The 16375-nt window shown below is 36.0% G+C and overlaps 1 protein-coding gene across 3 annotated transcripts in view; it reads right to left on the bottom strand.

Moving 5' to 3' along the window:
• LOC150082969 (nudC domain-containing protein 3-like) overlaps positions 1 to 16375 on the bottom strand; it is a 97178-nt gene that overhangs the window by 68446 nt on the left and 12357 nt on the right. For all 3 annotated transcript variants that reach the window (XM_090376943.1, XM_090376944.1, XM_090376945.1), the window contains exon 3: positions 5872 to 5959. In XM_090376943.1, coding sequence (XP_090233069.1) covers positions 5872 to 5959 — 88 coding nt within the window. The remainder of the gene's footprint in view (positions 1 to 5871; positions 5960 to 16375) is intronic.

The raw sequence follows: 16375 nt of genomic DNA, 5'->3' as shown, positions 1-16375 counted from the left end.
AACAAATGATGAAATATGATGGGCTCTAGAAGTTTTGCAATGCAGTATTCAGCATGGATCAGTGAATTTCCAAAAATATTATCAATATGAATTTTGTTAATGACCTTTCAGAAAACAATTTTTTTTAAAAGTTTTCTTAAAGAATAATTCTCGATTTTAATATTTTCGACATTATAACAGTTTCATTTTTATTGACGATTTTTTTTTTTGAAGAGATATTGACATTATAATTAATGTATTTTATATTGCTTAATTTTGATATTTTCTTTATGTCCACTAAAACCTTTTTATGCACACATTTCCACTCTGCATCAATAAACAACAGTGTTTCATTTATGTTTGGAACACAATAACAGAGAGAAGAAAGGTAGTGTAAATACAGTATAGTTTTTGTATGGCCCTCTTAAATAAATTTCCTTTGAAATATATTTACCATGTGATGTGGTTGTAGCTCGTATAAATTTTTTGTAGACAGTACTGTGCTTCACTTCTTGTTTCTGCTAATTTCATGGCAAATTTTAGTGTTTTATTTAGGCTTTTGTCAGTGTGCAATTTTTTAAAGTAGCCAAGAAAACAAAGTCATCAATCAAGTCAACTTTGAGAAATTGCTAGTCTCAGAAGGAAATGACAACTGCATATAAATTAAAATAAAAGAATAAAATGTTCTTACCATATCTTAATTTTGTTCATAAATAGGAAACTACATGAAAGGAAGGCAACTAATTATCCAAAGACAGACAATTAGTACAATAAATTTATAAATTGCACTGTTTTCAACTATTTCTTTTTTTATCCCCTCTCCCAAAAGCTAAATAGTGTATAAAGTAACCCATATGCCCATTCTAGCAATGTTTTTTGCCCCACCCACTAAAAATTTAACTTGTGTCCTATAACCAAAAAAATCAATATTCCAAAAACTAACAAAAATACAATGCATTTTGATTTCAATCCAGTCTCTAAAATTTGATTTCATAAATCAGCTGATTTTAATAATTAGTGATCAACATTATGTGATCCTATCATATTTTAACTAACTGTTGCAAAAACAGTAACAGTAAAGTTGCAATAATTGCTATAAATAAATATATATATATATATATATATATATATGTTATTTATTTTATTTTATATATTTTTTTGTGCATACCATTGTCATGAAGAATAATTAACTTCCAATTTTGTTAAAAATAATAATAATAATAAGTTAAAGATGTTATTTGTAAAATGGAGAACTGACTTTTAATTTAGAAATAATTTCTAATTTTTTTTGTCTATATTAATTGTCACTGATGTTAATTTTCTCGGTTAGTAGTAATATAAAAACAAATGCCTTAATGAAGCACATATCTTATATATTTTTAAAAAGGTATGGTTTTTGATAATCACCTCTGTATATTTTCTTTTATGAAATTGTACATTGTAAGTAACTCACATGTTTACCCTACTGAATATAAGCTTTGTTAGTCCACTCCATGCTCAATAATAATAATGATACAGCCAAGTTTCGTTTTCTCACTTGAACAGGCTATAACAATGGTCAGAAAAAGCAGCACTATTTTTAATGCAGCAAAATGCAAGGTCCTACACTTGGTAAATACCAACCCCCAAAAAAATTATGCACTTGATGAGGTTGAATTAAAAACAATAGAGGAAGAAAGGGATCCAGGAAAGCCCAAGGTATCCTATCAATGATTTATCAAACCTTATCCTGTAGAGAGAGGGAGGTCATAGTCCCACTGTACAAGGAAATTGTAAGACCACATCTGGAATACTGTGTTCAAGTATGTAGACCTCATTTCAAAAGAGACATTGAAAGCAAGTGGCTGCTATGGATAAAGGGATGGTTGAGTAGAAGAAGACAGAGTGGTTAACAATGGGCACTGCTCTTTGTGGATTAATGTTATTAGTGGAGTTTCCCAGGGTTTCAGTGGTGGACCCATTGTTGTTTTCAGTATTCATTAATGATATTGATGAAGGCATATAAGACTTATCGTCTGTATTTCCAGATGATACAAAGGTTGGCAGGGTGATAAATAACAGTAATCAAGGTAAGCCACTACAACAAGACCTAGAAAAATTATTTAGATGCACAAAAAAAAAAAATAAAATAAAATAATAATAATGGGGTGCTTTGCCCCTGCTCGCTTTTTCTATATAAAATGTAGAGGTATGATGGAGTAAGTCAAATATTTTCTACGTAAAAGATGCCTGTCGAAACGCACTGATCAATATCTAATCAGGAAATGACTTATGTAATTATTTACCTGTGCATTTTTAGTGACAATTGCCATGCCCACTTGTATCACGTGATCCGCATCCCTCTTCCCCCATTGGCTACCCCCACCGAGAAGCATTCGCAAGGTCGAATAAATATCATTACGTAATTATTTACCTGTGTTTACGTAAGTCACTTAGAAAAAAGGCCTTTTGCTTCGGGTTCCATGATGCATGAGGAATATTGTTGCATCTGAAAGAGCAGGACTAAAATATTTACAAATATACAAACTATATTGGGACAATGGGTCCCTTCAATATACAAAAAACGTTACAATGAAAGGTCAAATGATGCCAGGCGTGGTCACGTATTAGACAGTGAAGCATGTGCACGAGGTTGGAGAACGTTATGGAGGGAGTTGTCTTAGGATGCGACGAATGTTGGCATGCATGCCATGTACACGCTCTACATTGTCAACAGCAAGTGTCTGATTCTACACAGTAACCCATTTGTGTGCCTTCCATTTAACGTTCACCAACCTTGTGCATGTGCTTCACTGTCTAATACATGACCACACCCAACATCATTTGATGTTCTATCATCCCGATTTAATAGAGGAATGATTGCAAATAGTTTAGTGTTTTGTAAATATTTGTAGTTTTGTCATTATTTGTATAATAATAAACATTATACTAATATACTAACATTATAATGCACCGTTCAAAATCTACTCAGGAAATGATCTTGTAATTATTTAACTGTGCATTTGTAGTGATGTAATTGCCCCGCCCTCTGCTCCCACTGGCTCATATAAATATCACTAGAAGTAAAACTTTTTTAATGTATAGAGAGATAATAATAATTCCACACAGTCACAGTACATTTTCACAACTGTAATTAAGCATTTTTGTTTTTTAGCTGTATTCAGGCACTAGGTCATGTTCTGTCTACCACTGTCATCTATTCATAACTGACATGAAGCTGGTCACTGAAACACAGTTAATTAGTAAGATCAGTTTGCACTTAATTATGAAGCTTACTGAAAATGATAACATAAAAAAGGAAGAAATGTTATTCCTTTTTTTATGGAAGAAAAAAAAATGAAGAAATTAAAAATGCCATTACTAGTCATATAGCATGTATAAATTGAGCTGTATGGCTAGTAATGGCAACAAAAACAAAACTTGCCAATATTATCATGTGTGATAATTTCTCCACAAAGCAATTGTTATCTTTCTAATATTGATTAAGTTAATGCATTAACTATCTATTCATGAATGTGTACCACAATGCCTAAAACTTTATGAATATTTTAAATGAGAATTATGAAAATTCTGCAGTGTTCATAAAGACTAAATAAAACCTTTCATCTAAAAATTTTTAGTATGACTAAAAATTTCTCTTCATTAATTAATACTGACATATTCTGAACTTGTATGAATACTTTGAATCTGTTTAAATCAAAATGGGCATATTCTGATTCCCTTGAACTTTGAATTAATCAGGTTTTACTGCGATATGTAACACTGACTTAGCATTCAGATTATTTAATGGCAAATATGCTAACTAGAAATGAACAAAATTAAACCCAAATTTGCAGAATTCAGTTAAAATTCACGTGTTTTGTGAAAATGAAAGATTATAATGCTGCACCCTACACCAATTTCCTGACTGCACTCGCTAGACGTCAATATATTAGACGCTGAAATCTGACATTAGACAAGAGAATATCTGGCATCAAGTAGCATACTTAAACTAGATATTATTATGTTCATAATGAGAAGGATATAGCATGCTGTTGTTATTTGTTTTTTTTTTTTTTTAGGAGCATTAGCAACTAAGGCCATATTGCTCCGGTGGGGTGGTCATTTCCTGACCTTTCCGCATCCTCTGTATTTGGTGGTGACGGGCTCGAACCCCGGTCTAATCAAGAAGCGTGTGCTACGCACTGCTGCTCCTTCCCACCTGGCTACGGAGGCGCCAATATAGCATGCAGTTATTAAAAAACCATCTAACAGCACAGTATGAGTTTATATCAGCAAACAACACTAATTTTGGAACACAATTATTGATTTAACACTAACATGCAAGGTGAGGAGAAGTATATTCATTGAAGTTTTCTGAGCAGTGCAGACAGTTTGCAAGAGTAGCTCAGTGTCTTGTCAATGATATACAGGAATATTTCTAGCAAGGATAAGGAGGTGATTATCCCCTGGTATAAGGTAATGGTCAGGCCATACCTTGAGTACTAGGTCTGGAGGCTTCATTTTAAGAAGGATGTAGAGCTGTTGGAACGAGTACAGAGAAGGGCAACAAGATTAGTGAATGGAACAAAGGTTGCTCTTACGAAGAAAGGCTTAAATTTTGCAAATTACACACAGTGTCTGGAGACTAGGCACCTGCGAGGTGATCTGATTGAAGTGTATAAAGCCTTGAATGGTTTGAGCATGCTCAATGCTGATGGGATTCTTCCTCTTGCTCAGAATAATTACCCGAGAGGACATAAATTCAAATTGAGGAAAGACAGATGTAAGATAGATGTGCAGAAGTTTGCCTTTAGCCAGCAGGTAGTTGGTTGGTGGAACAGACTTCCATCCTTTGTCGTGGAAGTTGATAGCCTAAATAAATTTAAGGCTGAGCTGGACAGGTATATTTGGAACGAACGGAGGGGTGAAATAGGAGCAGGTTTTTTTTTTTTTTTTTTTTTGGCTGATGCTGCATAAGCTTGCTTTCTTGTATCACATGCCTCTACTAATGCTAATAACTTGATCTGATCTGTATGGAATGGCAGTATCAGAAAACATTTTTTATTGTTTTTCTTCTGTGTAATTGTTAAAGAAGTTAGGCACTAACTTCTGCATGTGGTGCTTAGATTGCCAACAAATTTGTGGAGGCCTGCTTTAGCAAATTCAGATATAACAATATTAGAAAGGAATTAATTTTTTTTTTTTTTAACTGCACAAGCCAGAATTCTATAGGAGGTTCTGTTAGACCTTCCTTTTTTATTGATAGGGTGGTAGGTGAAAGCTATCTCAATATGTGAAAAATCCTAGCAATTGCACTTAAAGTTAATCTAAAAGATTTACTTTTTCATGTGGGAGAAAAACTCATTATACTATTATTGCGTAAAGTTTTTCTGAATGAAGCATTCCCTAGAAGACAGATCAGTCAACAAGGTTTCAGCAAATAGCTACCACTTTCACCTGATTTTTTCTGTGGGTTTTTTCCAGCCATGTTAAATGCAAGATTATTATGGACCTCAGCAGCAGCTGCTTAAAATGCCTGTCTGACAAAATGCAATGAACACGCTAAAGATTTGCGAAGCAAAAAGTAGCAAACATTTTGAACATATGTAATAACATAGAGTTATTTCATGTTATTGCATATGTTCAAAATTATAAATAAGAGCATATGTTGCATATGCTCTTATTTATCAAAATTTATATTATACGGAAACTATTTTGCAACGTTGAAATAAATGTTTCCTAACTTTTGGCCCATTCTACAGATATTCTTTTTACCAATATTTCCATCTTAAAACAAATAAAGCAAGCTGCATATATAATGTTAATTAAAAAATAAGTAAAAAAAAATTTTTTAAATATAAAAGATTTCATGTGGACAAGTATATTCTAACAGCTACTAGCTATACATACCTGTGACTTCTGAAGATTCCTTTTCACTAAGTTTCTTCTGGTAAATTTGTTCATCTTTGAGGGCCATTTGATAAAACTTTGCAAATGCCTAACAAACAAAGCATTAGAGTCATATATTTACATATTTAGGATGATATTCTTAACATTTGCTTAAGTGATGCTAACCACTTAACCAGTGAGTTATTAACTAGTGACCACTGAGATCAAAGGCTTGGGGAAATTTAAGGTCCAGCTGAATCAGTAACTAAATGAGGAGGTTGGTTGGGTTTTAAATAGCACATTGGCATCTGATGCCAAATGAAGAGGAAAACACATGCTGTTTCACTTAAGTGATTGTGTTAGTTTAAGTATTGCTTTTGCATAGTTAGTGTCCTAAATTTATGGGGTAAACTATCGTAACAGTTAAAATGAATTAAAATTCTGATCAGTAAGTGATTAGCAATTATGCTTAGGAAGACTTAAACTAACAGAAAATTCTGCCATAAAAGGATCATGTGATTTGCTGTATGGTATTAATTCAAGGGATATTTTATTTATTACCAGCTGAACTCTGCAACTGTAACAAATAGAATGAAGTCCAATAATCTGGTCTCCATGAGACTGCCAAATTATTAGATATTACATAGCATTAGATGTTAATCAAAAAATACTTAAGACTTCTTCAAGTAATGTTAATGAAGTAAAGAAGCAAGGTACCGTTTCAATGCAGGAATTGAAGTAGTTTAAGAAATAATGCTCACTTTATTTCTTAAACTATTAAACTATTATTCACCTAGAAAACCATTAGGCTAAAGTAACTAATATTATTTTTTAATCAAATAACATTACCTAGTAATATAATTTTAAGTTTTTTTTTTCCCCTAAGTATTTTTCACCAACCGTATGTTGAAATGACAAAATAAAACGAAAGCCAAAAATTTTGATAACTTTATAATTAAGCTTACAATAAATTACTATTTACAGTATAAAACAATTAAAATATCAGGTTAAAAGCGATAAAATATCTGCAAAACAAATATCATAAAATACAATAAAATATACCAGGTTAAAAGCGATAAAATATCTGTAGCTTTCGAAGGCTCCGCCTTCTTTCTCAACAGTACGCTTTTTACTCTACAGTGCAACTTTAAATACCCGCAGGTTCACAGCATGTCACATGATTCGATGGCACATGCACTGTTCTCATGCGTGTCGGAACTGGAAGTGGCTTGGAAGTGCGTCAGGTGGAATTATTCATCCCCTCTAAGGATCACTGCCTCAAAGAGGGGACGGATATGCATACCCCCGTCTCTATTAATATTGTTCTCAATGGAACCAATCCACAAGCTCTCGAGCCACTTGCGGTCCCAAAACATTACCTAGTAGGTGAATCTGTTATTCATTAAAAACCTAAAGACATTGTTGTGACAGGTTTCAGAACTATTTGGTTCCATTATCAGAAAACAGGTTGCCTCAATTAGTGACTTTGTGAAAAGCAGTGAATAAATGTATCAAATATAAATTTTTCTTCTTAACATCTGATGTAACATCAAAATAGTAGTCAGCAGAGACCTAATGCATTAAACAAATAAAGAATCGCTTCTTTCAATGCAGAAATTGAAGCAGTTTAATAAATAATGCTCGCACTGTGTTTCATTTTTCTGTCTATACTGCTCGGGTACAATATTGCCCCTGCCATGATAGCAACAGAGATTCGGTTTAGTATTAGTAAGGCCAAATTATGCAAGGAAGTGCCCTTTTTCTGCATCAGCGAAAAAAATAAATAAAACAATAAAACAAAACAGAACATTCATACTATTTCCATTCCCACAAAGTTACCATCCAATTCTGCTTTGAATTTAGCCACACTCACTGCCTCTACTACTTTGGGAGGCAACTTATTCCAGTATTTAACAACCTGCTATCCACAGCTAAATTTGACGAGACCCAGTCTGCTGTTATTCCTTGAGACATATCTATGGCCCCCCCCCCCTTGTTTCTTGTCTCATCTACAAGGAAGAACAGCCCTTCCCCATTCATTTAACCCAACTTCTTCTGCACTTCATACATCTCAATCAGATATCCCCTTAGATGTCTAGTAGTCAAGGATTTCTGTTCCCCAATTGCATAATCTTACATGAAGAAGCATTTAACTTTTACGTGCCAATTTTCAATCTATACTTGCAAATAATCTGAGTCTTTTTGATGCAACATGGCTTGGCTCGAATTGTTAACTACACTTCCCACCTTCAAATTACCAGAAAACTTTGACAGCTTTCTTTGGATATCATTTATGAAAATTAAAAATAGAAGATCCCACACCAAGCAATGAGGAAACCCAATTCTTACACTGGTCCACTCTGACTACTGACCATTTATGAAGCCTCCTGTGACCATTTGTTAGCTAGCCTGCAATCCAGTGTACGTTCTTATTAGTAGGTAAAATGCAATCTTAGGGATGTAGGTAAAAATTCTGACATTATTAAAGACAATTCGATAATTGTAGATTTCTTAAAGATTAAACCATATTACCATTATTAAAGATTAAACCATAGTAACTTACCAGATTGGTCAGTTATGATTTTCCCTTAACAAACCCATGATGTGATCCAATCAAGATTATCCTGATTCACATCCTTAACCACAAGACACCATCATCTTTCCTACCACAGTAGTCAAAAATCACTGGCCTGTTACCCAAAAACTTATTTTTAGCACCACCTTTGTGTACTGGGAAGACATTGGCACTTCTGCAGTCCAACTTCAGTAGCTTTTCGAACAAATACTTATCTCAGATCGTTGTATCACTTGTTTTACAGCAATATGACTCTTCGACATTCCTCAGAGATTTAATCTTACATTCAACTGTAAATATCATCAAGAAATATTTATTTAATTCAAGAGCAATTTCTGCTCAGCTTTCTAGAAATCTTCCACTGCAACCAGTTAAGGGGTCTATTTGATTTACCTACTTAAGGGTTAAAGTGTATGAGGGTGCCACCTGTTATCGTAGATTAGAATTGCTTCACCCTTTGAAAACAGCAGCAAGGCATATCTTGGAGAGTATCTTCATGCGAATGGAGATATTCTCAAAGCAGGGGACAAACAGTCTACGAAGGAATTTAAGTTAATTACATAAGATACTATCTCCTGACTGGAAAAAACACATGGCAACACCACAGTTTCAGTACCACCATGCTCTTATAATGTGATCGATAACTGTCGCCTCACTCTGCATCACGTGATAAGTTGTCGCCTCAAATGTGTCTTCAACTCTGTTGCAGTAATCCTCAAATGCAGTTAGGTACTGGGATTTGTTCTCAGTTAACGGTTGTCCTCTGTGAGATTCCTACCTTTTGTGCAGCATTTGTGTTGTGTAACATTAATATGCCCTGTAATTGTGTGAATAGTCCGGATGACTTCTGTTACGTATGTTGAGAAGTCAAGTTAGCTTCAAGAAAGCGTCACTTAACTCAAGCCATAAAAAAGGCCTACTTCTTGTACTTTGGGAGTAAAGTAGGCAACCCGGACAAGAACTGGGCTCCACACATATGCTGCACTACCTGTTCATCAAAATTAAACAGGTGGGTGAATTGAAAGGGATGTTTTATGCCTTTCACAGTGCCCATGATATGGAAGGAGCTAACAAATCACTTCACAGACCGTTACTTCTGTATGATGCCTCCTGTTAGAAAAGGGATGATAATGAAGAAAAAGAGGACAGTGACGTACCCAAATATACCATCTACAATTTGTCCCGTACTTCACTGTGAGGCAGGTGGATTTCTGGGCCCTGCTGCATACTGACTTTTAAGTAACTGTAAAATTATCAAATCACATTTGTGAACATTTTAATATTTCTATATAGGGTACACTGACCAGTACTAGCACTTCTGTTATAGCTCTCTAGATTATCAGGAATAACATTGGATAAAAGCTTTGCAGGGCCCTGTTGTATATACAAGCCATTCTACAACGCTTGGAGAATCTAATGGTATGCTTTTTAATCTTTAATACACTGATATGGCTGGGAAATATCTGGTTTTCATATGTGGTATCTACTATTGATATGATCACCACAATGTCATTACTAGTGGATCATTCGATTCCCACTGTGGATTGGCCATGTGATTTCTCCTAATTGTTGACTGGGAACAGGATCTTGAACATTTGAAGTATGTTGGGACACCACTTTTGTAATTTTTATGTGTGCTTTTGTTTATACACAATGTTTGGAAAGTTCCCACAACAGCTCCATACTGATGGAAAACAACGGGCCGTCCTCTTTAAAAATTATTTTTACTTTTTCATTTCAAAATTTCAGACTAACATTTCAGCAACTAGACCTGCAAAAATCACGATACTGGTGCTGTTCAAGAGCTGCCATCTAACACTATTACTGCTGCGAATATCATCGCTGTATTTCTATTTTATGGAGATCGAACAATTCTGGCTGCTTTCCTCATAGGATTATATGGGAGCCTTTTGATAACTGAGCACTCAAAAACTACCGTATTTTGAAGAGATCTACATCATAAAAGACCCCAAAAATACCACCTGCCTCCTGGCAAGTTCCACCATATTTAGAACAATATTATAAAAATATATGGTCGAACTTGGTTGTAACAAGCATCAAGGGACCAACAAAATTCCCTCATTATAACCATTACTCATCATAACAGTGATGAGTTAAATCTACCTCCTATTTTTATAAATTCTCAATAACTTGATAAAAAGATAGATTCATAAAAACAAAAGTAATATTAGAAAGAAAAAAATAATATTAGTATATACCTACATGCTATTTCTATTTATGCGCTTGTATTCGGTTTTTAAATTGATCCAGCCAACCGTTGTTCCATACAAAATCGGCACATCCAAATTGTTTAGCAAATTTTTTCTGCACAAGCCTTCAAGATCGGACCGTCTATTGAAAATCCAGCACTTCTTTGTGTAGTGAACCATTGAAGCAATGCTACATCTATGTTTGTAACCTTGCGCTTTCTAAAAATTTTTTTTTTTTTTTTTTCGGTTATTGTTCTTTTCCAGTGCTATTGATATATAAACAAACATCTTTATTCTTCCACAATGTCGATGATGTTGAAGAGGACAAAGAAAACTTTTACACACTTCGCCATTGTTTGCACCATGTTCTAACTCATGAATAATTTTGACATATGCAAATCACAAGACGCTTTCTTTTGATAGCAGATATGTTTCCGAAGGAAGGGTTCGTTTCTAACAGATTTTACTTTAAAATGACAGTAAAGTGATCTGAAAAGTTCTTAGAAGTCCTGAAATGCACACAAAGTTCTTAGAAGTCCTGTTTCTAAAATCCTTAGAAGTCCCGAAATAAATTTATTGGTCAGTGAATACAAGACAATCTGTAAATAGGATAATGCGACAAGTGGAATGCCAATGTACTACTGTACAGTCCCATCCCCGAAAGTCAAAAACCAGCTGCTAATCCAATGGAGCAGTCATAAAAGGCAAGTTGCCCTTTTCATTTTTGTCTATTCCAAGAATTGGGTTTTTTCGACTACCCGAGCAATTACGAATGTTTGCATAGTTTACCAAATTTTGTATGGTATATCCGTGTAGTATGCTCATTATAACAGTGAGCGACTGTATGGGAATACACCTAAATTAAAATCATTATGGCTTTTTTGCTCATTACAGCCGTGATCTTGTTATTTCTGTGCTCGTTATAACCAAGTTCAACTATATTAACATTTTTATATTTCCTCTCCCCTTCCCTGTGTTAAGTCAATGAGATTTTGGTGAAAGGTAACTGGAACCATAACTCCTCTAAGAATAAACCAATTTTAATAAAAGGTGCATCATCTTTGTCTCAGCCCCCACTTTGTGTCTCTACCAAATGCTCCTCAAAATTCACATTATTTCTAAAGTTAGCCTAGGAAATGTCTTGCAAACTTGAACAGTATATACAAGTGCCAACCAGTATATATTTTGCCCCCTAAATTTGTGTGGGGACTTCCTTAGATGTTTCTTCTGCTCATATCAGAATCGGCAAGAGGAAACCATTTCCAAAAAGTCCCACATACCTCTCTGCAGGGTTTCTGGAGACTTTTGGTAAGCAAAAAGACTCATTTTTTCCATACCACATATGGAACAATTTCAATCACTTTGATGGCCATAACTTTTCAGGAATCAAAGATGAAAGAAAAATAAATACAAATTTGAACTCCTCAGGTCCTAATTCATCGAACCCAGCCCCAAATCCTGTCTTCTCCTCTTATCCAGTGCTTAACGCCAAATGAATCCTTCAGCTTCATTTTTCATTCCAGCCCCAAAAGGATATTATTTAGGACTGTGTAGGAAATTCTAAGGGACTTAATTAGATTATTTCACCACTGGCTGACTATTTAACCTTTTCTCCAAGACCCCCCCCCCCCCCTTGATGAACATCACTAAGATTATTAGTTTTCAGAGTTTCCTGGCCACTTCACTGAGGACATATTATGTTGTCTCAACACAAATCGATCACTCAGGGATAGGACCCAGAACTCCAGGAACCTATTCAAAAACTGCTGGAGACTTGGAAAGGCCTTTTCTGCCTTGCAGAATCCCCCGAAAAAGGATGTTTCTTTAGATCAAGACAGCCAGACTGCTACTGAACCTATAATGAATGAGGAAACTGAGTATATTTTTCCATTTAAGACAAACATAATGGATGCTTTGAAGCAGGGAGTTAAGGCAACTTTGACTGCTCCAATGATTATAAAATTACAAAAACTTGGGCAGCTTTAAAAAAATTGGTACTACCATACAGAATAAGAAATTAAAAGTTAAATTTCAAGAAAAACAATCTGCACCCTCTGATACTGGTCAGGGGCAAGCTGCTACATTCCCACAAGCTACTGCTCTAAATCGACCCCCATCTATATTGAATACCAAAGAATCAGATCATCAGAAGAAAACAAACCATGTAATTATAGTACATGCTACAGATGACAGTGTACCAAAAATGAGTGAAGATACAAAGCAGGAGGTAATTTCAAAAATTAAACTGGAAGTGAAACAAATAAAAATCAAATCAGTAAGAAAAATCAGAAATAAGGGTATTATTATTATTATTATTGAGACTGCCACATATAAGGATGTAGAACGTTTAAAAAAACTGTCGCAAGCCCAAAGAAATGAAAATGACCCTAGAACTTCCTAAAAAACTAGGCCCAGCAATGACTATATGATGTCGAAAATGATATAAAAACAGAAGACAACAAAAACCTCAGAGATCACAGCTTTACTCTGGAGTAGGTGTTTAATCTAAATTTAATTGAGTCCAAAACTCAATTAAATTTAGATTTATGACCAAAATCAGGAATAAAGGCAAGCCAAACTGGACCATGGGAGTGTCTGGTGTAATTAGAAAGAGAACGATCAGCCAGGACAATAAGATTTTTCTTGGCTGGTTGGTTCGCAATGCTAAAGATTTCCTAATTGCATCAAGATGCTTTAGACGTGTGGGATATGGACACTCCACCAAAACTTGTAGACAGACAGAAAACACCTGCGGCCACTGTGCCTGCACTAGCCACATGTACTCAGACTGCCCAAACAAGTCTCAACCAGTGCAATGCCCTAAAAGCAGAGCAAGAAGAAAGAGAGACCACTATCACTCCTACAGGGAAGAAAAGTGCCCCAAATACTTAAAGGCAAGAAAAACGGTCAAACTCAAAACCAATTACGAATAACCAAAACAGGATTAACTACAGAAGCAAGTAAACCCTAAAGTTTATCCAATTAAATTGTCAAAGGCTACTTTCTATAATGAATCAAATAGCAAAGATATCCATTGACAGGAAAATTCAAATTCTTTTATTGCAGGAACCCTACACCTACAAAGGGGGCGATCAAGGGCGTCCTTCTGCTCCTCCCACGTAGCTGTTGCATCCTGGAGGGTTCTCCTTTGGACAGCACTTTGTCTTCTCCATCTACATGCAATGTAGTAAACATAGACAGCCCATCCAACCTTTTCTTCACTTCCTGAATGAAGCTGCCTTGAGGCTCAGGAATGGTAATATAATTATTGCAACTGATGCCAATGCCAATTCCTTGCTCTGGAATAGTCCTTGGACTGACAGAAAAGGAGAACTACTAGAGGAGCTAATTGATGTCAATGACCTGAAAGTTGTTAATACTCAATCCCCTAACATGTGTGACACCAACTGGAGATGCCTACATTGATGTTACTCTGGCAAATGAAAGAGTTCACAATCCAAGACTAGCAAGTTCATACCTCTTGGAGTGGAAGCGACCATAATCCCATCACCTTCAGCACTGCTCCAGCCATTAATACCAGAAAAATACTTCCTGAATACAAAAGATACATTACTAAACTTTCAAACTGGGATATCTTTGAACTCCATATCAGAACCTTTGGTACTCCAACAACATTAACTGGTTAAAATGCCTTCCATCTGAAGAATAAACATTAGAACTCCAAAAACTCATCTCTGCCTGTGAAGCTTCCATTCCTAGGAGGAAGGAAATGCAGATCTCTCCACATTCCCTGGTAGGCCAATGATCTAACTCAACTTAGAAACCATACGAGGACCTCGAGTACCAAAAGTCAAAGAAAAATTGCAGACTAGATGATGAAATACTCAGACTCCAGGAAGCCTACAAAGAATCAAGGTAGGTCTTCCATAGAATCATAACAAGAGAAAAAGAAAGCTTAAGAAACTCTTGTCGGTAGGACTGGTAATAAGGATCTCTGGGGGGCTTATCAACAAGCTCGTCATGGATAACTTTATCCCAGGTTATTTGTTATTTGGTTTTTAGGAGCATTAGCAACTAAGGCCATATTGCTTCGGGATATGCGGTGGTCATTTCCTGACCTTTCCGCATCCTCCGTATTTGGTGGTGACAGGCTCGAACCCCGGTCTAATCAAGAAGCGTGTGCTACGCACTGCTGCTCCTTCCCACCTGGCTACGGAGGCGGCCTGCTTTATCCCAGGTGACACCTACTCTACAACCAGAATCTGGGATCAACCTGAGCTGACAACTTGGTTACAAACTGTCAAAAGTATGCTGGATATCATCATATACACCAGGACTTATCCCAACAAGAGACCAAACTATAAATGTGTCTGTGTCTAGATCACCTGTCTCAAACTCAATGTGTTTACATCACATGAAACATCAAAGCAATCCCCACAAAAAACCATTCTTAAGGTAGTAAAATTGACCTCCTGGTGAAAACAACCAGATCAGGAAAATGTCCTAGTCCTGATCTCATGGAGGCTGACATTATCAAATGGCTCTAGATCATTTCTCTTGAAATCATAATCAATCTTTTCAACTCATGCCTTTGTGATGGAGTGTTCCCCTCTTTGTGGAAAATAGCATAGATCAAGATCATCCTAAAAAATCCAGACAAACCCAACTCCTATAGGCCACTAGCTCTCCCCCTATTATTGGCAAAATTCTGGAGAAACTTATTGCAGCCAGATTTATGACTGCATACCAGTCTAGAAATCTTCACTGCATCAACCAATATGGCTTTGAAGAAAGGCAAAAGTGTTGAGAATGTTATCAAATCTGTGATGTGCTAGCGTTACTGACAGGAAATATGCCCTTGGCCTCTTTGTGGACTTCAAAGGGGCCTTCAACACCTTTAGATGGCCGAGCGTCCTGGGTTCTGAAGGTCCGGCATGTCAAATCCCATATATCGATTAATGACCAATTACCTCGACAACAGAAAATTGTCAAGGGGCTGCAAGAAGTTTATCAAACCCTAACACAGAGCTAAATGATTTTGTAATATCTGAGAGGAAAGTGGAAGAGAAATTTTTGAAGCTAATCATAAAAAAATGCACCTGGGGTGGATGGGATCTATCCAATTATATTTAGGAAGGCAGAGAAGGAAGTAAGCATTACTTTCTTCTCTTAGCCATAATTATGACAGCATCCTTGAATTCAGCGGAGGTCCCTGCGGACTGGAGATGTGTGAATGTGTCCCCAATTCACAAAGGGGGATCAAACAGTGATATGAGTAATTACAGACCTGTTAGCTTAACTTCTTTTAAGTTAACAGGTTCTGTTCCAGTTAAAATAAGGGAGACTGGTTAAAGTTATGCAGGGCCATACAGAGAGTGCAGTTATACTTCAGTCACAGCATGGGTTTGTCAACAGGCAATCTTGCCTGACTAATTTGATTGGACACTATGATGCAGTCACAAAGGAGGTGGATACAAAAAATAATTCTATCAAATACTTTGATCTCAGGAAAGCTTTTGATACTATTGCACATCAAAGATTGCTGTACAAATTGGAGCAGTGCAGCATTAAGGACAATGTGAAAATCCAACCATTTTCACTTATGACGGTACGTTCATGGAAGGAACAAGCACCCCCCATACTTTTGTCACTGTGCTGTATCTGTCATACAATACCTTCTTCACGGGGAGAAGGCAGAATTACTTTTGGTTTCGCACGCGTGGTGGGAGCCATACCCGTGGAGCATCAGCCCTCCGCCTGCTACGTAGCAGTCGGAGGT

This window comes from Mastigoproctus giganteus, chromosome 7, assembly GCF_048544385.1.
Source record: "Mastigoproctus giganteus isolate SK-2022 chromosome 7, ASM4854438v1, whole genome shotgun sequence".
Classification (NCBI taxonomy): domain Eukaryota; kingdom Metazoa; phylum Arthropoda; class Arachnida; order Uropygi; family Thelyphonidae; genus Mastigoproctus; species Mastigoproctus giganteus.
Note: the sequence above shows the minus strand (reverse complement) of the source record. Positions and strands in the feature narration are given on the sequence as shown.